At 47.5% G+C, this 16,507-nt stretch overlaps 2 protein-coding genes across 2 annotated transcripts in view; one reads left to right on the top strand and one right to left on the bottom strand.

The window, feature by feature from the left end:
- Positions 1–222: 222 nt before the first annotated feature.
- On the top strand, positions 223–14,577 carry LOC129067387 (ubiquinol-cytochrome-c reductase complex assembly factor 2). The gene is made up of 4 exons (XM_054569227.1): positions 223–407; positions 10,687–10,761; positions 11,728–11,797; positions 14,400–14,577. The coding sequence occupies exons 1-4, from the start codon at positions 270–272 to the stop codon at positions 14,525–14,527; spliced, it is 411 nt and encodes a 136-aa protein (XP_054425202.1). The 5' UTR covers positions 223–269; the 3' UTR covers positions 14,528–14,577.
- Positions 14,578–16,105: 1,528 nt separating this feature from the next.
- The window catches only part of ITPR3 (inositol 1,4,5-trisphosphate receptor type 3), a 65,751-nt gene continuing 65,349 nt past the window's right edge, over positions 16,106–16,507 (bottom strand). The window contains exon 58 of the mRNA XM_054569226.1: positions 16,106–16,418. Coding sequence (XP_054425201.1) covers positions 16,350–16,418 — 69 coding nt within the window. The 3' untranslated portion in view covers positions 16,106–16,349. The remainder of the gene's footprint in view (positions 16,419–16,507) is intronic.

Below are 16,507 nucleotides of genomic sequence, written 5' to 3'. Positions count from 1 at the left end.
GATAAGTAAGTAAAGCTGTCCCTGGGGTTTCCACGTCGGACTTGCCCTGGTTGCTGGGCCGGTTCCAGGACAACGACGGATGCACTTGCTCTGCTCGCAGAGACAGCCCAGCAGCGCCCCTACCCGGGAACGGCAGAACGCCTGCGAAGTCGCGCGTGCTCACTTCTCCCTGTCGCCCCTCCTTTTCAGGAGGCCTGGGAGGCTTACTGCGCAGGCGCCAGGGGTCCCGCTGACTCCTCCCGTAAGGGCGGGCACACGAGGGGCTCAAAATGGCAGCCAGCCGCTACCGGCGTTTTCTTAAGCTCTGTGAGGAATGGCCAGTGGACGACACCAAACGGGGCCGAGACTTGGGCGCTTTCCTTCGGCAGCGGGTAGCACAGGCCTTTCGGGAGGGAGAGAACACCCAGGTGACCGGGCTGTGGGGCCCGCCTTCGGCGGGAAGGCGGTTGGGACGAGGGGGAAAAGAATGAGGCAGGGGCGGAGTCAACCAGCAGGCAAGGGGCGACGCTGCGCATGCGTTTACCTTCGCTCCCTGCCTGCACGTTGCGCGCAGACCCTACTATCCCTTGGGTAACTTTACAGAGCGACGACCCTACCTTATATAGAGTGCTCTCACCTGGCTGCACCTTGGGATTAGCGGAGCAGCTTTTTAAAAACCTGGATGCCTCGGCCATTCAGCCTCATTAAATCAGAATCTCTGGGAGTGGCGCCTTGGTCCTAGTATTTTAAAAAGCCCTCCAGGTGATTCAAGGTGCAGCCAGGGTTGAGACCCACAATACCAGTCGTAGATGGTGACATTACTAGGCTTATTTCTACCCTGACACGATCTCATCTCACAGTGTTGTGCACTGACTAAGCTGATCCCTAAGAACCTCCAAAGGGTCCCCACTAAGGGTTTACATGCCTCCTCTAAGTCCCTGTGAGTCAGTGTAGCAGGTTTTTGTCTTCAACTATACCCCTGTGTGTGAGGCCTAGACTTAATGTTCCTGCTGTCCTCCAGGTTGGTTCAGTACTGGCATCCATTTATCTGTACATGACATTTTTTGAGCACCTACCATGTTCCAGAAACTGTGCTAGGTGCTGTGGAGACAGCAATGAATTAGACAGGTGAGGTTTTACCACATGAAGATTAAGTTCACATTTTAGTTCAGGACACAATAAGCAAGTGGACATACATGAGAGTCCAGGTAAGTACAATTGACCCTTGAAAAACGTGGGAATTAGGGACAGGGAAGCTACTCCCAGCAGTTGAAAATCCATATTTAACTTTTGACTCCGCCCCTCAAAGAAAAAACTATTAGCCTGTTGCCTAGAAGCTTTACTGATAACATAAACAATTAATATATTTTGTATATGTTTTATATACTGTGTTCTTACAATAAAGTAAGCTAGATAAAAAATGTTAATGAGAAAATCATAAGAGAAAAGACATTTACAGTACTGTACATATTTATTGAAAAAAATCTGTATATAAGTGGACCCATGCAGCTCAGACCGGTGATGTTCAATGGTCAACTGTACTATAATGGTTATAAAGTAGAGTAGCATAAGGGGGTAATACTAGTTTTGATAGCTAAAGCCATAGTGAGGAGGTGACACATAGATGAGACCTAAGGGAAGAATAGCCAACAATGTGCTTTTGGTGGGAAAGGCACTTCAGGCAATGCAAAGGTCCTGAGGCAGGAAGCCGATTGGCATATTAGAGGACAGAAGGAAAGTGATAGTGGCTGGAGAGTAGTGCATGAAATGGAGTTTGCTGAGAATTGAGATCAGAAGAGGACAGGGAAGCCAGGCACGGTAGGGTCTTATAGGCTCTGGTTGGGAGTTAGATTTTATCACAAAGCCAGTGAAAAGCCATTGAGTGTTGTAGTCAGGGGATTGATGTGACCTAATTTACTTTTTTAAAAAAGATAACTCTGGTTGTATGTGGTGAGTGGATTACAAGGGACAAGAATAAAACAAGACTGGAGAAAAGGCCATCATGGTAGTTCAGACAATAAAAGGTGGTGGCTTGTATGAGGTTGGCAGCACAGGAAGATAGAATGGACTGCATTTGGGTTGCAATGGAAAGGGTACATCACAGAACTTGCTGATATATTGGATGTGGGTTAAAGAGAAAGGAGAACCAAGGCTAACACCTAGGTTTTTTGGGCCTGAGCAACTAGGTGGAAGGTGGTACCGTCTACAAGATGGGAAACACTGCATGAGGAACAGGTGGGGTATGGAAAAACATCTTGAGTTTGGTGTTAGACATGTTAAACTTGAGCTGCTGAGTGCACTTACTTCCAAGTGGAAATGTCAAGTAGGCAGTGTGGTGTTTGAGCCTGGGACTCGGCAAGAGGTCAGAGATATGAAATGTGATACACACACACAGCCTGAAGAAATGACTTTTGTGAAATTTAGCTACAACGTGTCAAAGCAGGAACTTGCTTTTTTGCAACTTAGCCCAATATAGAGCAAGTCAGCCCACCTCCTGGAGGAAGAGCATGCCCAGTGGCATCACTGAAACCGATCACTGAGTGGGTGGTAGGCAGGATGGAGTGCCTGGCTCAGAGCTTTGAGGGGCCGGGATTATACTACACTGAGGGCCCTCGCACCTCTTGGTCTTCAGTGGCCCAAAGCATAAAGACCTTGAAGGCAAGAAGCATACCTAGTCCCAACTCTTCAAACCTCTAAGGTTGTGCTTCCTACATAGTTTTAATGTGAGCTTCCCGAGAATAGAGATGTTGCCATTTCTACCACCCCCACCACCACCACATAAAAGACATTCAGTAAATGTCTGAATGAATAAAGAAATGGTTGTTTACAGCTCATGACACATGTCATTGGAATCTAGTTGCTTGTGTAGCAGAACTAGATGGAGGGAGTTAGTGAGGAGTGAGAAGGTAGTATCTGTGTGTTCTATGAAGTTGAGTGGTGAGGACTGATAGGAGAGCTTACTGTGCAGGGAATTGCAGGAACCACCGACGAGGGGCAGAACCTGGCCCTACCACCAAGAAGCAGGCAGTTGAGCAGACACATCACTTGAATGAAATTCAAATGGTGAACCCAGGCAGCAGAGAGGCCAACATAAGCTAGATCCTTGGGGAGGCGAGAGAGAGTGACATTCACCTACTTGACTGTAAGACAAGCCAGAAAAGGAGTAGAGCTTTCTCTTTTGGAGTTACCATCCTTGGTCATCAGATGATATCTGATCTTAATCAGAGAGATAGTCCTGATTAATAGAAGTCCGCACAGATTTGAGTCATGACCACAGGTGCAAGTCCTGGCTCAGTCGATGGCTCAGCTGCTGGCTCCAGAGCAGCCGATGCACACAGCCCTGGCAGGGTGAACCAGTGCATCATGGTGGCAGCAGGCACATTACTCAGGACCACTGTCATGGCACATCATCCTGATGTCACCTGAGAACACGCATGGACTTCTTAAGTCTTTGTGACCATTTTTGGAAGGAGCAGCCCTTGCTGGAATTGAGAACAGCACCGCGAGTCACTACCACTGACATTCCCAGATCAGTTATAAAGACCTTGAGAAGAAAGGTGGCCTGGTAGACTGTTAAGCCAACAGCCAGCAGCAGGCATTAGACCCAGTTGGCTGATTAGTGCCGAGCTCCCCCTTGGTTATGCCAGTTGCCAGGAAGACAGGACTAGAGGGGAGGCAGCTCTGCTCCGCAGCCTTTTTGTTCCTCTAGAGGAGAGGAGCTGGCAGCTTCATGGCCTCCTACACCTTGACAGTAACACTGAACACATGCTCAGCACACTTTTGCTTGCATGATCTCATTTAATTTAATCCTTCGTGCAGCTGAGTGAAGTAGCCATCACTATTCCCATTTTATAGGTGAGGAAACAAAATCATAAAATAAAACAACTTACTCAGGGTCCTCTGGGAGTTAAGAGGCAGGAGAAGATAAGTAGCGACAGACCCCACTGTCCTGCCTGATCTGGCTTGGTCTCCTTGGTGCCCAATCTTGCCTTAGCTGCCGGTCCGCCTGACTTATTTCTTCCTGTTAGAAAAGCCTCTTGTTCCATGAACTTCAAGCCACTCTTATCCCCTCATTCCTTCCTCAAACCTTTCTGGACCATGGACAGTTTGGGCAAAGAAACATCTCCCTGTGTTTACCCACCTATTTTTCTTTGGCCCAGTCACTGTCTTCCCTGGTGAGGGTGGGAAGAAAAACGGTCCTCAGGCAGGACACAGTGCCGAAAAGCCAGACTCACCAGAAAACAAGTTCATCATTCAGATACGAAACCAGAATCCAAAAACAACCGCCTCTATTTATTCCACCTCAGGTTGCCCTTTGGGGAGTCACAGTCCACCCCAAACCCACCAAGAGGGAGGGCGGGGGGTGGGGAGCAGGAACACACCTGACACCTCTTACACCTACCATCCTATTGTGCGGTAATGTTTATGGGCTTTGCCCCCTTTGAATACAGTTTTCTTAAGAGAATGTGTGTTCCCTGCAGCGCCGAGAATTTAATAAGAGAATTGCCACGTGGGGGAAGGTGGCAGAACAACTGTCATTGTTGACTTAAGTACAGGGAATGGAGCAAATCCTTCTGTTAAGCTAATTAGGTGCACAAGCAGCTTCCTAAAAGATCCCTGCCTGCACACCAGCACCCGCTTACCTAGCATGGGGCACAGCTCTGAGGAACTGCCTGGCGTTGCAGCCACCCAGGAAGGGGTTCAGCCTGCCAGTGAGTTCTTGCATTCTGTCCAGGTTTAAATAATATCAGCCCCATTTGAGAGAAGTTGAACTCTGTCGTGGGGTTGCAGTAATGTAAATGATATTTCCAGCTTCTCAGAGGAGAATTCAAAGGTTTGATACAGACTTGTTTTCTCAGTCATCCAGCTGAGGCCCAGTCTTTGGCGCTCCCCGGTGTGACGGGGAACTGGCGGCAGGGGCACCAGCCGTCTCAGCGCTGCCCACCTCCATGTGTGGGCCCCTGGCGTCAACTGTTTTGAGGAGCGGCCCAAGGACAGGTTATGCTATTTTTAGTTGTAATACTGAATCCAATGCAAAACAGGAGTTGTGAGAGAATCAGTGTTCGTCTCTTTCTCTCTCCCAGTTCCAGTCGAGCTAGAGTCAGGTAAGGCAGTGGTTAGACCAAGGGCTGGCACTTCTGTGCATGTGTAAAGCTGTAGGTGCTCCTTCTAGAGAGAAAAATTCTCCTTCAGTGAGTCTCCACTTTACTTAGAAATCTTTGGCTCCGCTTGTTGCCTCCTGGACAAGTGTCAGGCAGCTTTGGGAGGCCTTCGTTGTCCTCTGGTCCTTGGTTTCAGCCCATATTTCACCTCTCACCCCACCCCAGCACATGCCCAGCCTGAACAATCTTGTCTTCTCATTGCCTCCCAAATTGGCCATAAAATAAGTAGTTCTTAACCTTTGATGATCTAGTGTACCGCAAACACCACCCTTCTCCCCACAGACACAGCGTGCCAAGAGTTTGGTGGCTTCCCAAGGCCTTTGAAGCACTCCTTGGCTCAAGACCCTGTCCACTGGGAACATCCTTGTTCCCCTGCCTTTTCATGCCTCCTCCTTCCAGTCGCTCCTCTGACTCCTCTTCCCCCCATACCCAGGTCCAGCTCTGAAGTCTTCATCCCTCAAAGTGAGGGAGTTGCAGCCTCTCACTCTGAACTGTCACTGCAGTGAAACTCAAGACCTTTCCGGCTACCCCTGGCCTGTTAGGCGGGCCTGGTGACTAGCTCCACTTTCTGATCTCCTATAACTGGCACTCAGGTACATGCTGCCCTGGGCCGTGTTTGATTTTTTTTATTTTGAGTCTGTCTTGTCTCAGGCATTGCCAGCTTCCCCAGGGCCAAGGCTGGGTCTTTATATCCTCCCACTGCCTCCTAGCAGAGCACTGTATATAGTAGGTGCTCAAGAAATCCATTATCGATTGAATTAAGGGACTAGGTTTCCACAACAAAATGAACTCATTTCATAAGTTTATTACCAAATAATGAAAGCTTTTTTTCATAGATCGTCCTGGACCGAATCCAGCTCTACCTTAATTAGCAAAGCAATTTGCAACACCCTTTCCCAAAAAGTGCTTATGCTTCCCTTTGTGTGACTAGAATGGCAGCCACTATACCAATTCCTGTCACCACCCAAAATTCAATTTTGAAAATCGGAATCATTGCCTGCAGCACCAACGTAGATACGTATGTATAAAAGTTTAATAAGGAAAAGAGAATTTACTGACGGCTGAGCAGGCGAAATGCAAAGGAGCAAAAGTAGGGCCATAAAGGACACTTTGTCAGTTGAACGTCTATTTTGTTCACATTTAGAGAGCAGAGCTGAATTTTTCACAATGTCCCACTGCTGCATTTTTCAGACCCAGCATTGCCGTTAGTCCTCAAATGTCTGTAATCTCATTAGGTATGAATGCAAAATCAGGTAATTTAAAACTTGTATATAGGAACATTTCTTTAAAAAATAAAATTTCTTTAAGTGCATGGTACATTTCATCAGGAAAACTGCATATTTCAAAATTCAGGAATGGTTTTGCTGGAGTCTGAAGAAAATGTAGCAAACAAGACTTTTTTAGTGGCAGAGCTTGGTTTGGGTTTTACTGGAACTGCGAGTGGCTGCGGCCCCACCTCCTCAGGCAGGAATAACTTGGCTAGATGTTGGCCTGTGCAAACGCTCATCACCTCCACAGAGACACTTCCACAGCCTCATCGGGGACACCTGACCTCAAAAGGGAAGTTGGGTTACAAGTTCATTTTTTGGTGATTGGTTATTTTTATGTGTTTAGGTGTTCAGTTCCTTGGTTCCTTCTCGGATTGTTAACTGAGCTCCAGGCATTATGTGAACTATCTAGCAGACCGTCTCTTTGTTACTGAAGGAATTTTAAGAGGTTGAGGGAGCCCAGAGGGTCACTGTTTTTTTTTACTCAAACCCTCTGGTCTTTGCCCTCCTGGGAGCAATGCTCTGTAAGGGTGACCCCACCCTCTCTGCGTCTCCTCACTCACCCGCTGAAGGTATGGTAGGAGGTGGCTGAGCAGCCCTCTGAGAAACTATTCTCACCATTAGAGAAATTAGAGAAGAAGCAGGAAGGGAACTTGCATTGCTAAGATTTCTGAGGGCAAAGGTCTGGTAGGAATGTGGGGTCGATGAGGAAGCACTGTTTCAGTGGTCCAGCAGCAGGCACCTGGGAGAGGTGCTGGGAGGTGGGCAGGTCAGCCTTGTGGTACCTCTCCTAAGAGCTTGGTCAGATGGTGGTACGAGGGGATGATCCACAAGAGCAACCATCAGGTGAAGACAGGTGCGGCTGGTGGCTGCTCACCTGGCAGAGCCCGGGGGTTGGTGTCTGGGCCCCCCTGAAACGACCCTGGAGTGCTTGGTGGCCACCGCGAGCTCTCCTGGTCTGGGCCGCAGGTGTGGCCAGGTGTGGAGTGAGCCTCAGTCACTTTCCGTCCCTTCCTCACTTTCATTGTAGCCACACCCCAGCCTCTAGTCACTGATCTTCTGATCATGTCCTAATTGCTGATCCCTGGACGTGTGCTTGCACTGGTTCTGTGCCTGGAGAGCCCTACTTCCTCCCAGTAACCCCCAGTCCTCCACTGGGACCCTCTGGCAGGTCCTCCCTGGCCCCCTGGGCAGCATGAGTGCCTCCATGTGCCCACAGCACCGTTCATTCCACCATCACCAGGCTCGTCCTGAGCTTTTCTCTTTCCCCTTGTAGTTTGTGAGGAAGAGGCCCGAGTTTATACAACTGTTTACTACTAATAATAGTAACAAAGCTGGTCCCTCGCACTCATCAGTGTTCTTGGTCCCAAATTCAAAGCACCCCAGGCATTTCCTCAGTTATTCTCACTCTCAGAAATAGGGGTTATTATTAACTTTTCTGTTAAAGGAAAGGTTAAGTTGACCAGTAGCTTCAAGAATGTCAGTACGTGAAAGACAAAGGCCCAGGAATTGTCCCAGTTGAAAAGAAAGGTGTATGTGACAGATAAATGCGATAGGGGATCCCTGACCAAGAATGTTTTTTTTTCTTCTTTTTTTTCTCAAGATTATTACGGAGACAGAATTGGAGTATGGATGATGGACTAGATGAAAGTGTTGTATCAATGTGAAATTTCCTGAAGTTGATCGTTGAACTGTGGTTACATAAGGGAGTGTCCTTGTTCTTAGGAAACATGCTGAAATCTTACGGAGCAAAGGAGCATTATGTTTCACCTTACTCTCAAATGGATCAGAAGAAAAATATGTATATGCACATATACAGAATGATAAAACAAATCTGACAAAAAAATTTTTTACGAGTTGGGGACAGGAGGAGATTGAGGGATTTGCCCAATATCCCAGAGTTGGTTGGTGATGATGCCAAGACTCAGGCCCCGACGGTCTGACGCCACTGCTCTCCACAGCCTCGGAGACCGCTCATTCTTGGGACCAGCTCACTGTAGGTCCTCAGGGCATGTCTTTGAAATTTATAAGCAAACACATTTCTACAGGAATGTAGAGAGCAAGCAAAAGATGAAATGCACAATTATCTTCTGATAATCTACATAATAGTCTTTAAAACTTTGTGCTGGTGGTGCTCTCCTTTTCCGATTGTGTCTTGTACCTTCTGTTCCTCTGTCTTCCGTGTAAGCTCTTCATTACACATGCCCTGCGGAAGACATAATGTTCACTCTGCTCCTCCTGAATGGGTACTGCAGAATTCTGTCGCAGCTGGACTTTCCCTGGAAACGCAGCCTGCCTGGCAGAGACTCAGAACTCAGTCACAGTCACAGTTTTCAATCAGTTCTTTTTCAGCCTTCATTCCCAATCCACTTAGATAATGCCTTTGCTGATTATTCAACAAACACTGGCTACCTCCTCAGCCCCAAATCCTTGCTCTTCTGATGTGCTACCAGGCCGTTCTGATGAATGGCCTGCACCCAGGGATGGATCAAGTAGAACTAAGTGAGTGCTCTTTTTGTTTGCTGTGAAGTGGGAACCTCATTTGACACATACATAGAGGCAGAAGCAGAGTTGCCTTAGTAAAATGCTTTAACTACTGATTTATTTGTGCTCTGCCTTCCTCGAAAAAGGATTTATTAGGTTGGCCAAAAAGTCCATTTAGTTTCTTCCGTAGAAGACACATTTTTCATTTTCACCAATAACTTTATTGATTTGGATATTTTGAGTATGGCTGTCTCCCATGTGATATAACATTGATTGTTTTCAGTTCATGTCTTGATTTGATTGTTATAAATTTCAACCGGTCTGCCTGACCATCCCAGCGAGAAATGGCCGGCATGAAACTTCACAAACCACTTTTGACAAGTTTGATCAGTCACAGAACCTTCTCCATACACTGCACAAATCTTTTTTCTTTTTTTGCATTTCAGTTGCATTTTTATCTTTCTTAAAATAATAAAGCATAATATGCTGAAACTGTTGTGTATTTTCTTCCGTTTTCAATATTAAAATGGCTACACAAAAATGCACCAATTTGGATAATTTTTTTTAAATGCATGCTGATATGACAGCTGTCACAATACAGTCTTAGAAAATTGTTTCAAATGAAGTTAAAGACAACTAAGTGCTACTAGAGCCATCTTACAGGAAAAAAACGAACTTTTTAGCCAACCCAAATAAGTTGGAAAAATGCATCATTCAAATTCTAGGAAAAAACATAAAAGAGAAAGTTTTGTTCTAGGGAGCTTTCAAATTCTTGGCTGAATAATGTAAGGGTCTACAGATAAATTATAGCAAGGGCAGAGGGAAGGGTTAAACTAAAAAAAGGTATGAAAGGTAAATAACTACTTTCATCTGTGTCTTCCATGGAATTTCCAGCAGAGACATCTCTGTCTTGGGCACCCAGAATATTTCTCAGTTTTTTCTGTTCGCAAGGCCTCAGTGTTTGGGGCCTTGTCCTTTCTAGCAGGACCTAATTGAACTCATTCTCTTGGTTCTCCTTGACTCACTTATCTCGTCATAACGTACTTATTTCTTCATGTTCTTTCCTTGCAAATTTCAAGAGCCCCCCACTTAACCACAGTTGAAGGCTGAGATGATTTTTTTTACTTTCATAAAAGAATAATGCATTTCATACTGAAAGTTTAACTCAAAAAGCTCTTTTACTCCAGCTCAGCTTCTTTTATCTGCATATTCAGGCCCTCAGCCAGGTGGGTTGGTCTGAAGCATAGATAACATCCCTGCCGCCTCTGCCTTGCCCACACCAAGCCCTCCATCAGGAAGGCTGACTCCTGCGTATCCTTCAGAACCCAGCTTAGTCCTACGTCGCCATACCCTGGCCGTCTGCACATGAGGACACCCCCTCCTCTGACTTCTTGGAGCCCACACTGCCCCTAGCATTCTTTATGTGAGGTATGCCCTTCCAGTATTGCCTTTTCATTGTGGCCTCTCCCACTGCCACTGGTGTGGTGGCTCACAAAGTTCAGACAGATACTCAACAAATGTTGCTTAGCCAGTTGATTAATAGTGTTTTTCTGCAGATTGGAGACTTGATGAGGTGGAGCCATTACCCCGAAAAGGTGATATCTGTTGAATAATTGCGGGGAATTAGAGGACTTAGGCCAAGTTTGTTTCCTGTGGAGCAGAGAGGCTAGTGCTGAGCTGTTGCCCTGCTTCATGTGAATGCCTTATTTTAGGAGGGTGCTTCCTGGAGTTACAGTCTGGTGTGGGAGGCAGGACTTGTTTGCTCACTGCCTTTGGGGTCCTTTGTTTTTCAGATTGCGGAGCCTGAGGTCTGTGATCAGATGTACCAGAGTTTAGCACGAATCCATTCAAACTATTATAAACACAAGGTGAGTGGGCCAGTCTTTTATATTCCCAGCCCTCTGACCGGAGAGGACCTATAAGAACAAGTGAAAATATGATTATACAGTGTTTTGTAAAGAATTGAGGTTTTGCTACCTTCAAATGTAACCAGTAATTTCAAACAAGCCAACAAAGGGACCTGGTAGAGGCTTTTAGGTCACTTAAATAAAAGCTATTTATAATCTTGAGTTAAAGCCATGTATTCTATATGCCAAGTGTGTGCTTCTGGGTGTATTTGATAACCAGCTGTTGGATCCTAGACTTTCCCATCTACTCTGGTGGAAGTGGCATTTCTCCACACTGTGGTGACAAAGATGGGGTGATTGGGAAAGACAGAATAAATTCCACTGAGTATAGTTTATCCTAGGCTTAAAAAATGTGTTCATTCAGTAATTACCCAAATATACAGGGTGGGGCCAAAGTAGGTTTACAGTTGTGAATATGCAAAACACAGCTTATTCTTGCATGATTAGTTATTAATTATTGTATTATTTTCTATATGAACAACTGTAAACTTACTTTGGCCCCACGCTGTACATGGCCAAATGCCTAACCTACATGGAAAAGGGTTTCTTCTAAATCCCCGCAACTCAAAATGTGGTTTAAGAGCAGCAGCAGGGGCATTGTCTAGGAGCTGGTTAGAAATGAGGATTGTGGGCTCACCCATCCTCCTGAGTCACAGTCTGCCAGTTCCCCAGAGGGATTCCTGCTCATGTTTAAGTTGGAGCTGCCTGACTCATGATACCGGTTCTTGCGACACCACATCTTTGACCCCCAGGTGGCGCTGCTCTCCTCATTGCTGGGCCTCTGGTCTCTACACTGGCAGCCGAGGCAATGTGGTCAGAGGCAGGCTTCTCCTAGGATCTCTGGGTTGGATCTTCAGGTTGTAGGCCATGTTGCAGAACTAATCCTCTCTTCCCTCCCTTCTCTTCCCATCTGCCCCATGTGACCAGTACCCTCGCCCCAGAGACACCAGCTTCAGTGGCCTGTCCTTGGAAGAGTACAAACTGATCCTCTCCACAGGTATTGAAAGCACAGCTGCCCTTTCTGGTTGGGTTGAAAATGATTCTTGCAGTGGTCAAAGAATAAATTGTCTAGTAAGGGAATTGTCTAGTAAGACAGCTTTGCTTGATGTAAAGTCTTGTGGAATAGCCCAGACAAAATTCTGAAGCTACAGGGCTTATACTTTGGCCATAGCATATGAAGAAGGTCAAAGGCATTATTTTAAAAAAGAAAATCCATCTTTAGAGCTTTTAAATTCAAGGCTGGGCAGCAGGAAACAGGGAAATATGTATTTTCCAAATGGAAGTAGTTGTAATCAGAATACAAGGAAAATAACTTTATTTTTATGGTCCTAAGGGGGCTTTATAAACAATAAGGGTTTTAATTAAAACAAAAAAGCCATTCAATAAACATGTATGGGAATATTCACTAAGAGTTATCTGACCCAGGGGACATGGTCTGTGGTTAGAAGTGGGTTTAACTAGGTATGTTTTGGAGTCCTTGATAGACCGTGATTAACAAAAAAGGAAATACCCTGCCTAGCCCATCCCTCTTTACTTTCCATCTCCATTGTCACTGACAGAGGGAGCCTGGGTTGAAGTAGGCAGGTTCTGGAAAATTACTATTTTTATTGCCAAGGATATCATATACAAAAATAGGCTAACCTTTTCTGAGAGGGCATGGCCCTGAAACGTCCGCCTTCTAGTGGCACTCTAGAAATTTCTCTTTCTTACTTCTCTGGCAGCCTCAACAACTATGTTTTAGGGTTTTGGCCTTCCAGAAAACTCTTACCTGCCAAGCAGTTTCAGACCTGGTGGTGTCACCTGCTACCGTATCAACGCTGATCCTATTTCCATTACAGTAACTGGAAAACTAGGTAAAGATATTTTTGCCCAGCAGGATCCTTTTACGTCCCTTGGGCCATGAAATTACCAGCATTGATGCACAATGTCATTGTGAGGACCTGAGAGTTTGAGCAAAGTTTGAACTTGAAATTAGAATGGAAGTAAGTCCTGGAGGGGCGTCTGTGAGTGGGGAGGGGTCAGGCCGCAGTGAAGGAGGAAGGCTGTAGACTCCCAACCTCCGGCCTGTGCCACAGCGTGTTCTGGCCAGGAGATCAGCTCCGGGAAATCGCTGATAATTTGTCTTCACCACAGTCCTCATATTTTGTTGTGACTGTGTGGAATAAGCTTACCAAATGTTTCCCCCGACAGGCTAAGAAAACACCTTGCAGTGTTTACAGTGAGAGGACTTGAGGCCTAGAAAGTGGCCCTGGTCTGGGTTCCAGGTGTGTCCACCCTGGACTTGGGGTCATGGGAGACTAAAAAGACCTCACGGCTTGTAAGAGATCAGGGGCCCATCCTTCAGCATCCCGCTTTGTGTCCCACAGTGGAACCTGGACTTCTCGAAAGTTCCAGGGTGGGATGCTGGGCTCGTGGCTGAGGGAGAATATGTGTCCTAATTTAGTCACAAGACCACTAACAATAATGAAGTCACCTTTTTGTTCAGAAAAACTATTCCTTTTCTCTAGAAGTTCTGTTAACATAAAAATCCAGGCTGTGAAATTTAGGTAATATTATGAGGAAATCTAAATTTAATATACAGGTAAGATTAGATATAGAATTTTAGCCCTGAAGAGACGTCAGACCAGTGGTTCTTCACTGGGGGGGCAGTTTTGCCCCCCAGGGGACATGTGGCAATGTCTGGAGACACTTTCAGCTAGGAGTGGGGTGGGAGGTTCTGCTGCTGGCATCTAGTGGGGAGAGGCCAAGGTGCTGCTAAACCTCCTGCAGCCCTGTGACAGAATTACCTGGTCCCAGATATCAATAGCGCCAAGACTGAGAAACCCAGCTTTGGTTCCTCTGGGGCTGTGTGTGCGCGCGCGCTTACACCAGGGCCCCATTGCCTTCCACCTGCTCCTGCTGCCTTCATAGCTGTGAAGATGGCCGCCTTTTCTGGGGCGCAGGCCAGGGGCCAGGCAAGCTACCTCCATGATTTCCTTTAGTCCTCACAACTTTTGAGACAGGTATTTTCATCTCTACTTTGCCAATGAGGAACCTGTGTTTGAGGGGACCCAGTCGGGAAATGATGGGTGGGGATAATGGCTCAGGTCCATCTCCCTCCCTGGTGTTGGCTTAACTCCATGGCATGTGGTGGACCCACACGGCCCAGGTTCAGATCCCATCTCTACTACTTCCTAGCTGTGTGGCCTGAGCAACTTACTTAACTTCCTTCTGCCTCAGTTTCTGTGTCTGAAAAATGGAGACAGTAAGTTATGTGTGGCATAGGCCATGTTTTGAGACAGAGCACCTGGGCCTGTGAGTCGCACAGCGGACAGCAGTGTTTCTTTGCCCACACATGCGGGGCTGGATATAAAGAGTGTGGCTTAGACGCCAATGGTGTGAGGTGCCGTGTGCTGGTATGCAAGTGCTCAGTCCATGCTGGCAGTTATATTTCCCTACGGCCTATCTGATTGGATTTTCACAAGGTGGGTCTATAGTTCCCTTTCTCAGGGACATACTATGTGAAAAACAAGGCATGCTCATGTGAAGGCCTGTGGGACTGATATATGTAATCAAATTTTAGACTTCAGTCTCTTCTTTTTTGGCTTGCCCTTTTGCAGACACCTTGGGAGAGTTCAAGGAAATGAATAAAGGCATGTGGAAGAAACTACAGGAGAAGTTCACCCCCAAGAGTCCTGAGGAGAAGCATAAGGCCTGGGCCCAGTCTTTATCTCGCCCGCGAACCTAAGCATGGAGTTGTATGTTGCCATCATAAATAAAACTGCCCTGGTTCCCCTGGCTCCTTGGGCGTCTCATCTATCCTCCGCAGAGAGGATGACCTATGGCTCCAGAGAAAGCTTCAGCCTGAGAGGGATGCCCCTGAGCATCCGCACCTCCCCCCCCCCCCCCCCTGTGGTCAGGCTCAGGGTAGGCAAGTGTCTGGGAGAGAGGAAACAAGGGACTCTGCCAGGACCTGAGGTGGGGCCTCTGGCCTAGGTGTTTCCCGTGCAGCCATAGGAGCCCTGCCTGTCAGTGGGGGTCTGACTGTTTTCTGGCAGGGTTCTCCAGTTCCCTTCTGTTGTAGGAGCTTCTGGTAGATAGCCTAAATAGCAGTAAACATCAAAGAAGGCATCCTGTCACAAATGGCAGGAAGGGGTCAGCAGAGATGAGAAACGTCTGCTTGGCGCCCATTTCCATGACTCAGGAAGACAGAGATTGGTCCTCTGCCACTGGCATTGCAGAAAGCCTCTGTTCCAAGTTGGTTTAGGGGACAAAGTGGAGCTACAGACAGGCCTTGGCCAGCAGGGCTTTGAGTTGTGGTGGTGTCAGCACTTTGGGCGGGTTCTGTGGGAGGCCACAGGGCAGGGCCCCCTGGCGGGTCACACATGCATCAGTCACATTATTGCTCGCGGAACCCTAGCTCTTACTAGCAACCTTCACATTTCACACCTGAGCTTGCTTCTGTCAAAAAAGCAAGCTGAGAAGGGGTAGGGCAGGACCAGCACCCTGTGGGAAAGAAGTGGAAGTGGGTTCTTTGACATTTTTGCACCTGGACACCTCAATGTTTTGGAATGCACACAATAAGATGCATAGAATTATGACCCAAATCAGTTATACTACAGTACAGTTCTAGTTCTGTCCAGGGACCCGTTAGAAATCACTGTGAGACAGTGTCACTCACCATCTCCCAAGAGCCCAAGGTGAGGCTGGACCAGCAGGCCACGTTAGCCCCCACAGCCCCAGGGGTACAGGAAACAGCATCCGTTTCTATATTTCCATTAATTTATTTACGGTAATTAACATTAGTTCTGAGGCCAAAGATTTGTAAAATATTACACCAAAAGGAGGAAAAACAAGCCGTCAAAAACCAGTCACTTTAATGTACCCCAGCCCTGTCACTGGGGCCTGTGACTCTTCCCCAGCAGCCCCAGGAAGAGGCAGGTCCCAGGAGCAAGGCTCTCCACCCTCGAGTCAGCAGCACATCTGGGGCTGAGCCGAGGGGTGGCCTGGACACACAGTGAGGCCTACACTGTCTATAGCAGATCTGCGGCACAGGAGGGAGCTGTGTGGGCTGGGGGCAGGGCTGAGCACAGCCTGGGAATAAGTTAAATAAAGCCCTAGAATCCCTAGCAACAGCATTACTGCACCTCCCCCAGAGGCGACAGCAACCAATATGTAGTGTTTGGAATAAAGAGGTGACCCCAGTCCTAATCACCCACAGGAGGGATGTAAAGGAATGTCAGTTACTGCCTTAAGGGGCAAAGCAGCAGTCCTTTAAGAGGACTTATTTTTCTTTAAAGCATTAAGGTAAACTGAGTCCTGGTGCGTTCCTGAACCTCAAAGGCTCTACGCAGGGCTGTCAGCTCTGTGGCTCCCCGCTCTGTGCTGGTCAGAGCCTGGGTTCGCTTGTCTGGCAGAGCAGGAGCTAGAGGCTCGGTGGGCACCTAGCCTTGAGAGCTGGTGGGCTGGCTGGGCCACCCTATCCGAGGGAAGGGGCAGTATTCCCAGTCACAGCTCTTGGTACAAGCACGACCTGTCTGGGCCTTGGATGGGGCCTGCAGCGGCTCTCCTCAGCGGCTCATGCAGTTCTGGACATCCACAAAGCCCAGGCGTTGCCTGCGTTTCCGCTGCTCCGTCATCTATGGTTAAACAGATGCCAACGGGTCAGGCCGCCCAGCACCGTCACTGCAGGCACTGCCGAGGGGCCTGCGCCCACCCTCCCTCCGGA

Source organism: Pteronotus mesoamericanus, unplaced genomic scaffold, assembly GCF_021234165.1.
Source record: "Pteronotus mesoamericanus isolate MK-2021 breed Mesoamerican mustached bat unplaced genomic scaffold, CSHL_Meso_final contig_20, whole genome shotgun sequence".
In the NCBI taxonomy this organism is placed as follows: domain Eukaryota; kingdom Metazoa; phylum Chordata; class Mammalia; order Chiroptera; family Mormoopidae; genus Pteronotus; species Pteronotus mesoamericanus.
This window is presented reverse-complemented; position numbering and strand designations above follow the sequence as displayed.

Bases quoted from the DNA above. Each gene is read 5' to 3' on its own strand.
- LOC129067387 (XM_054569227.1), top strand. From the start codon at position 270: ATGGCAGCCAGCCGCTACCGGCGTTTTCTTAAGCTCTGTGAGGAATGG. The intron at 408-10,686 runs GTGACCGGGCTG...TTTGTTTTTCAG, and splicing joins GGGAGGGAGAGAACACCCAG to ATTGCGGAGCCTGAGGTCTG. The intron at 10,762-11,727 runs GTGAGTGGGCCA...CCATGTGACCAG, and splicing joins CAAACTATTATAAACACAAG to TACCCTCGCCCCAGAGACAC.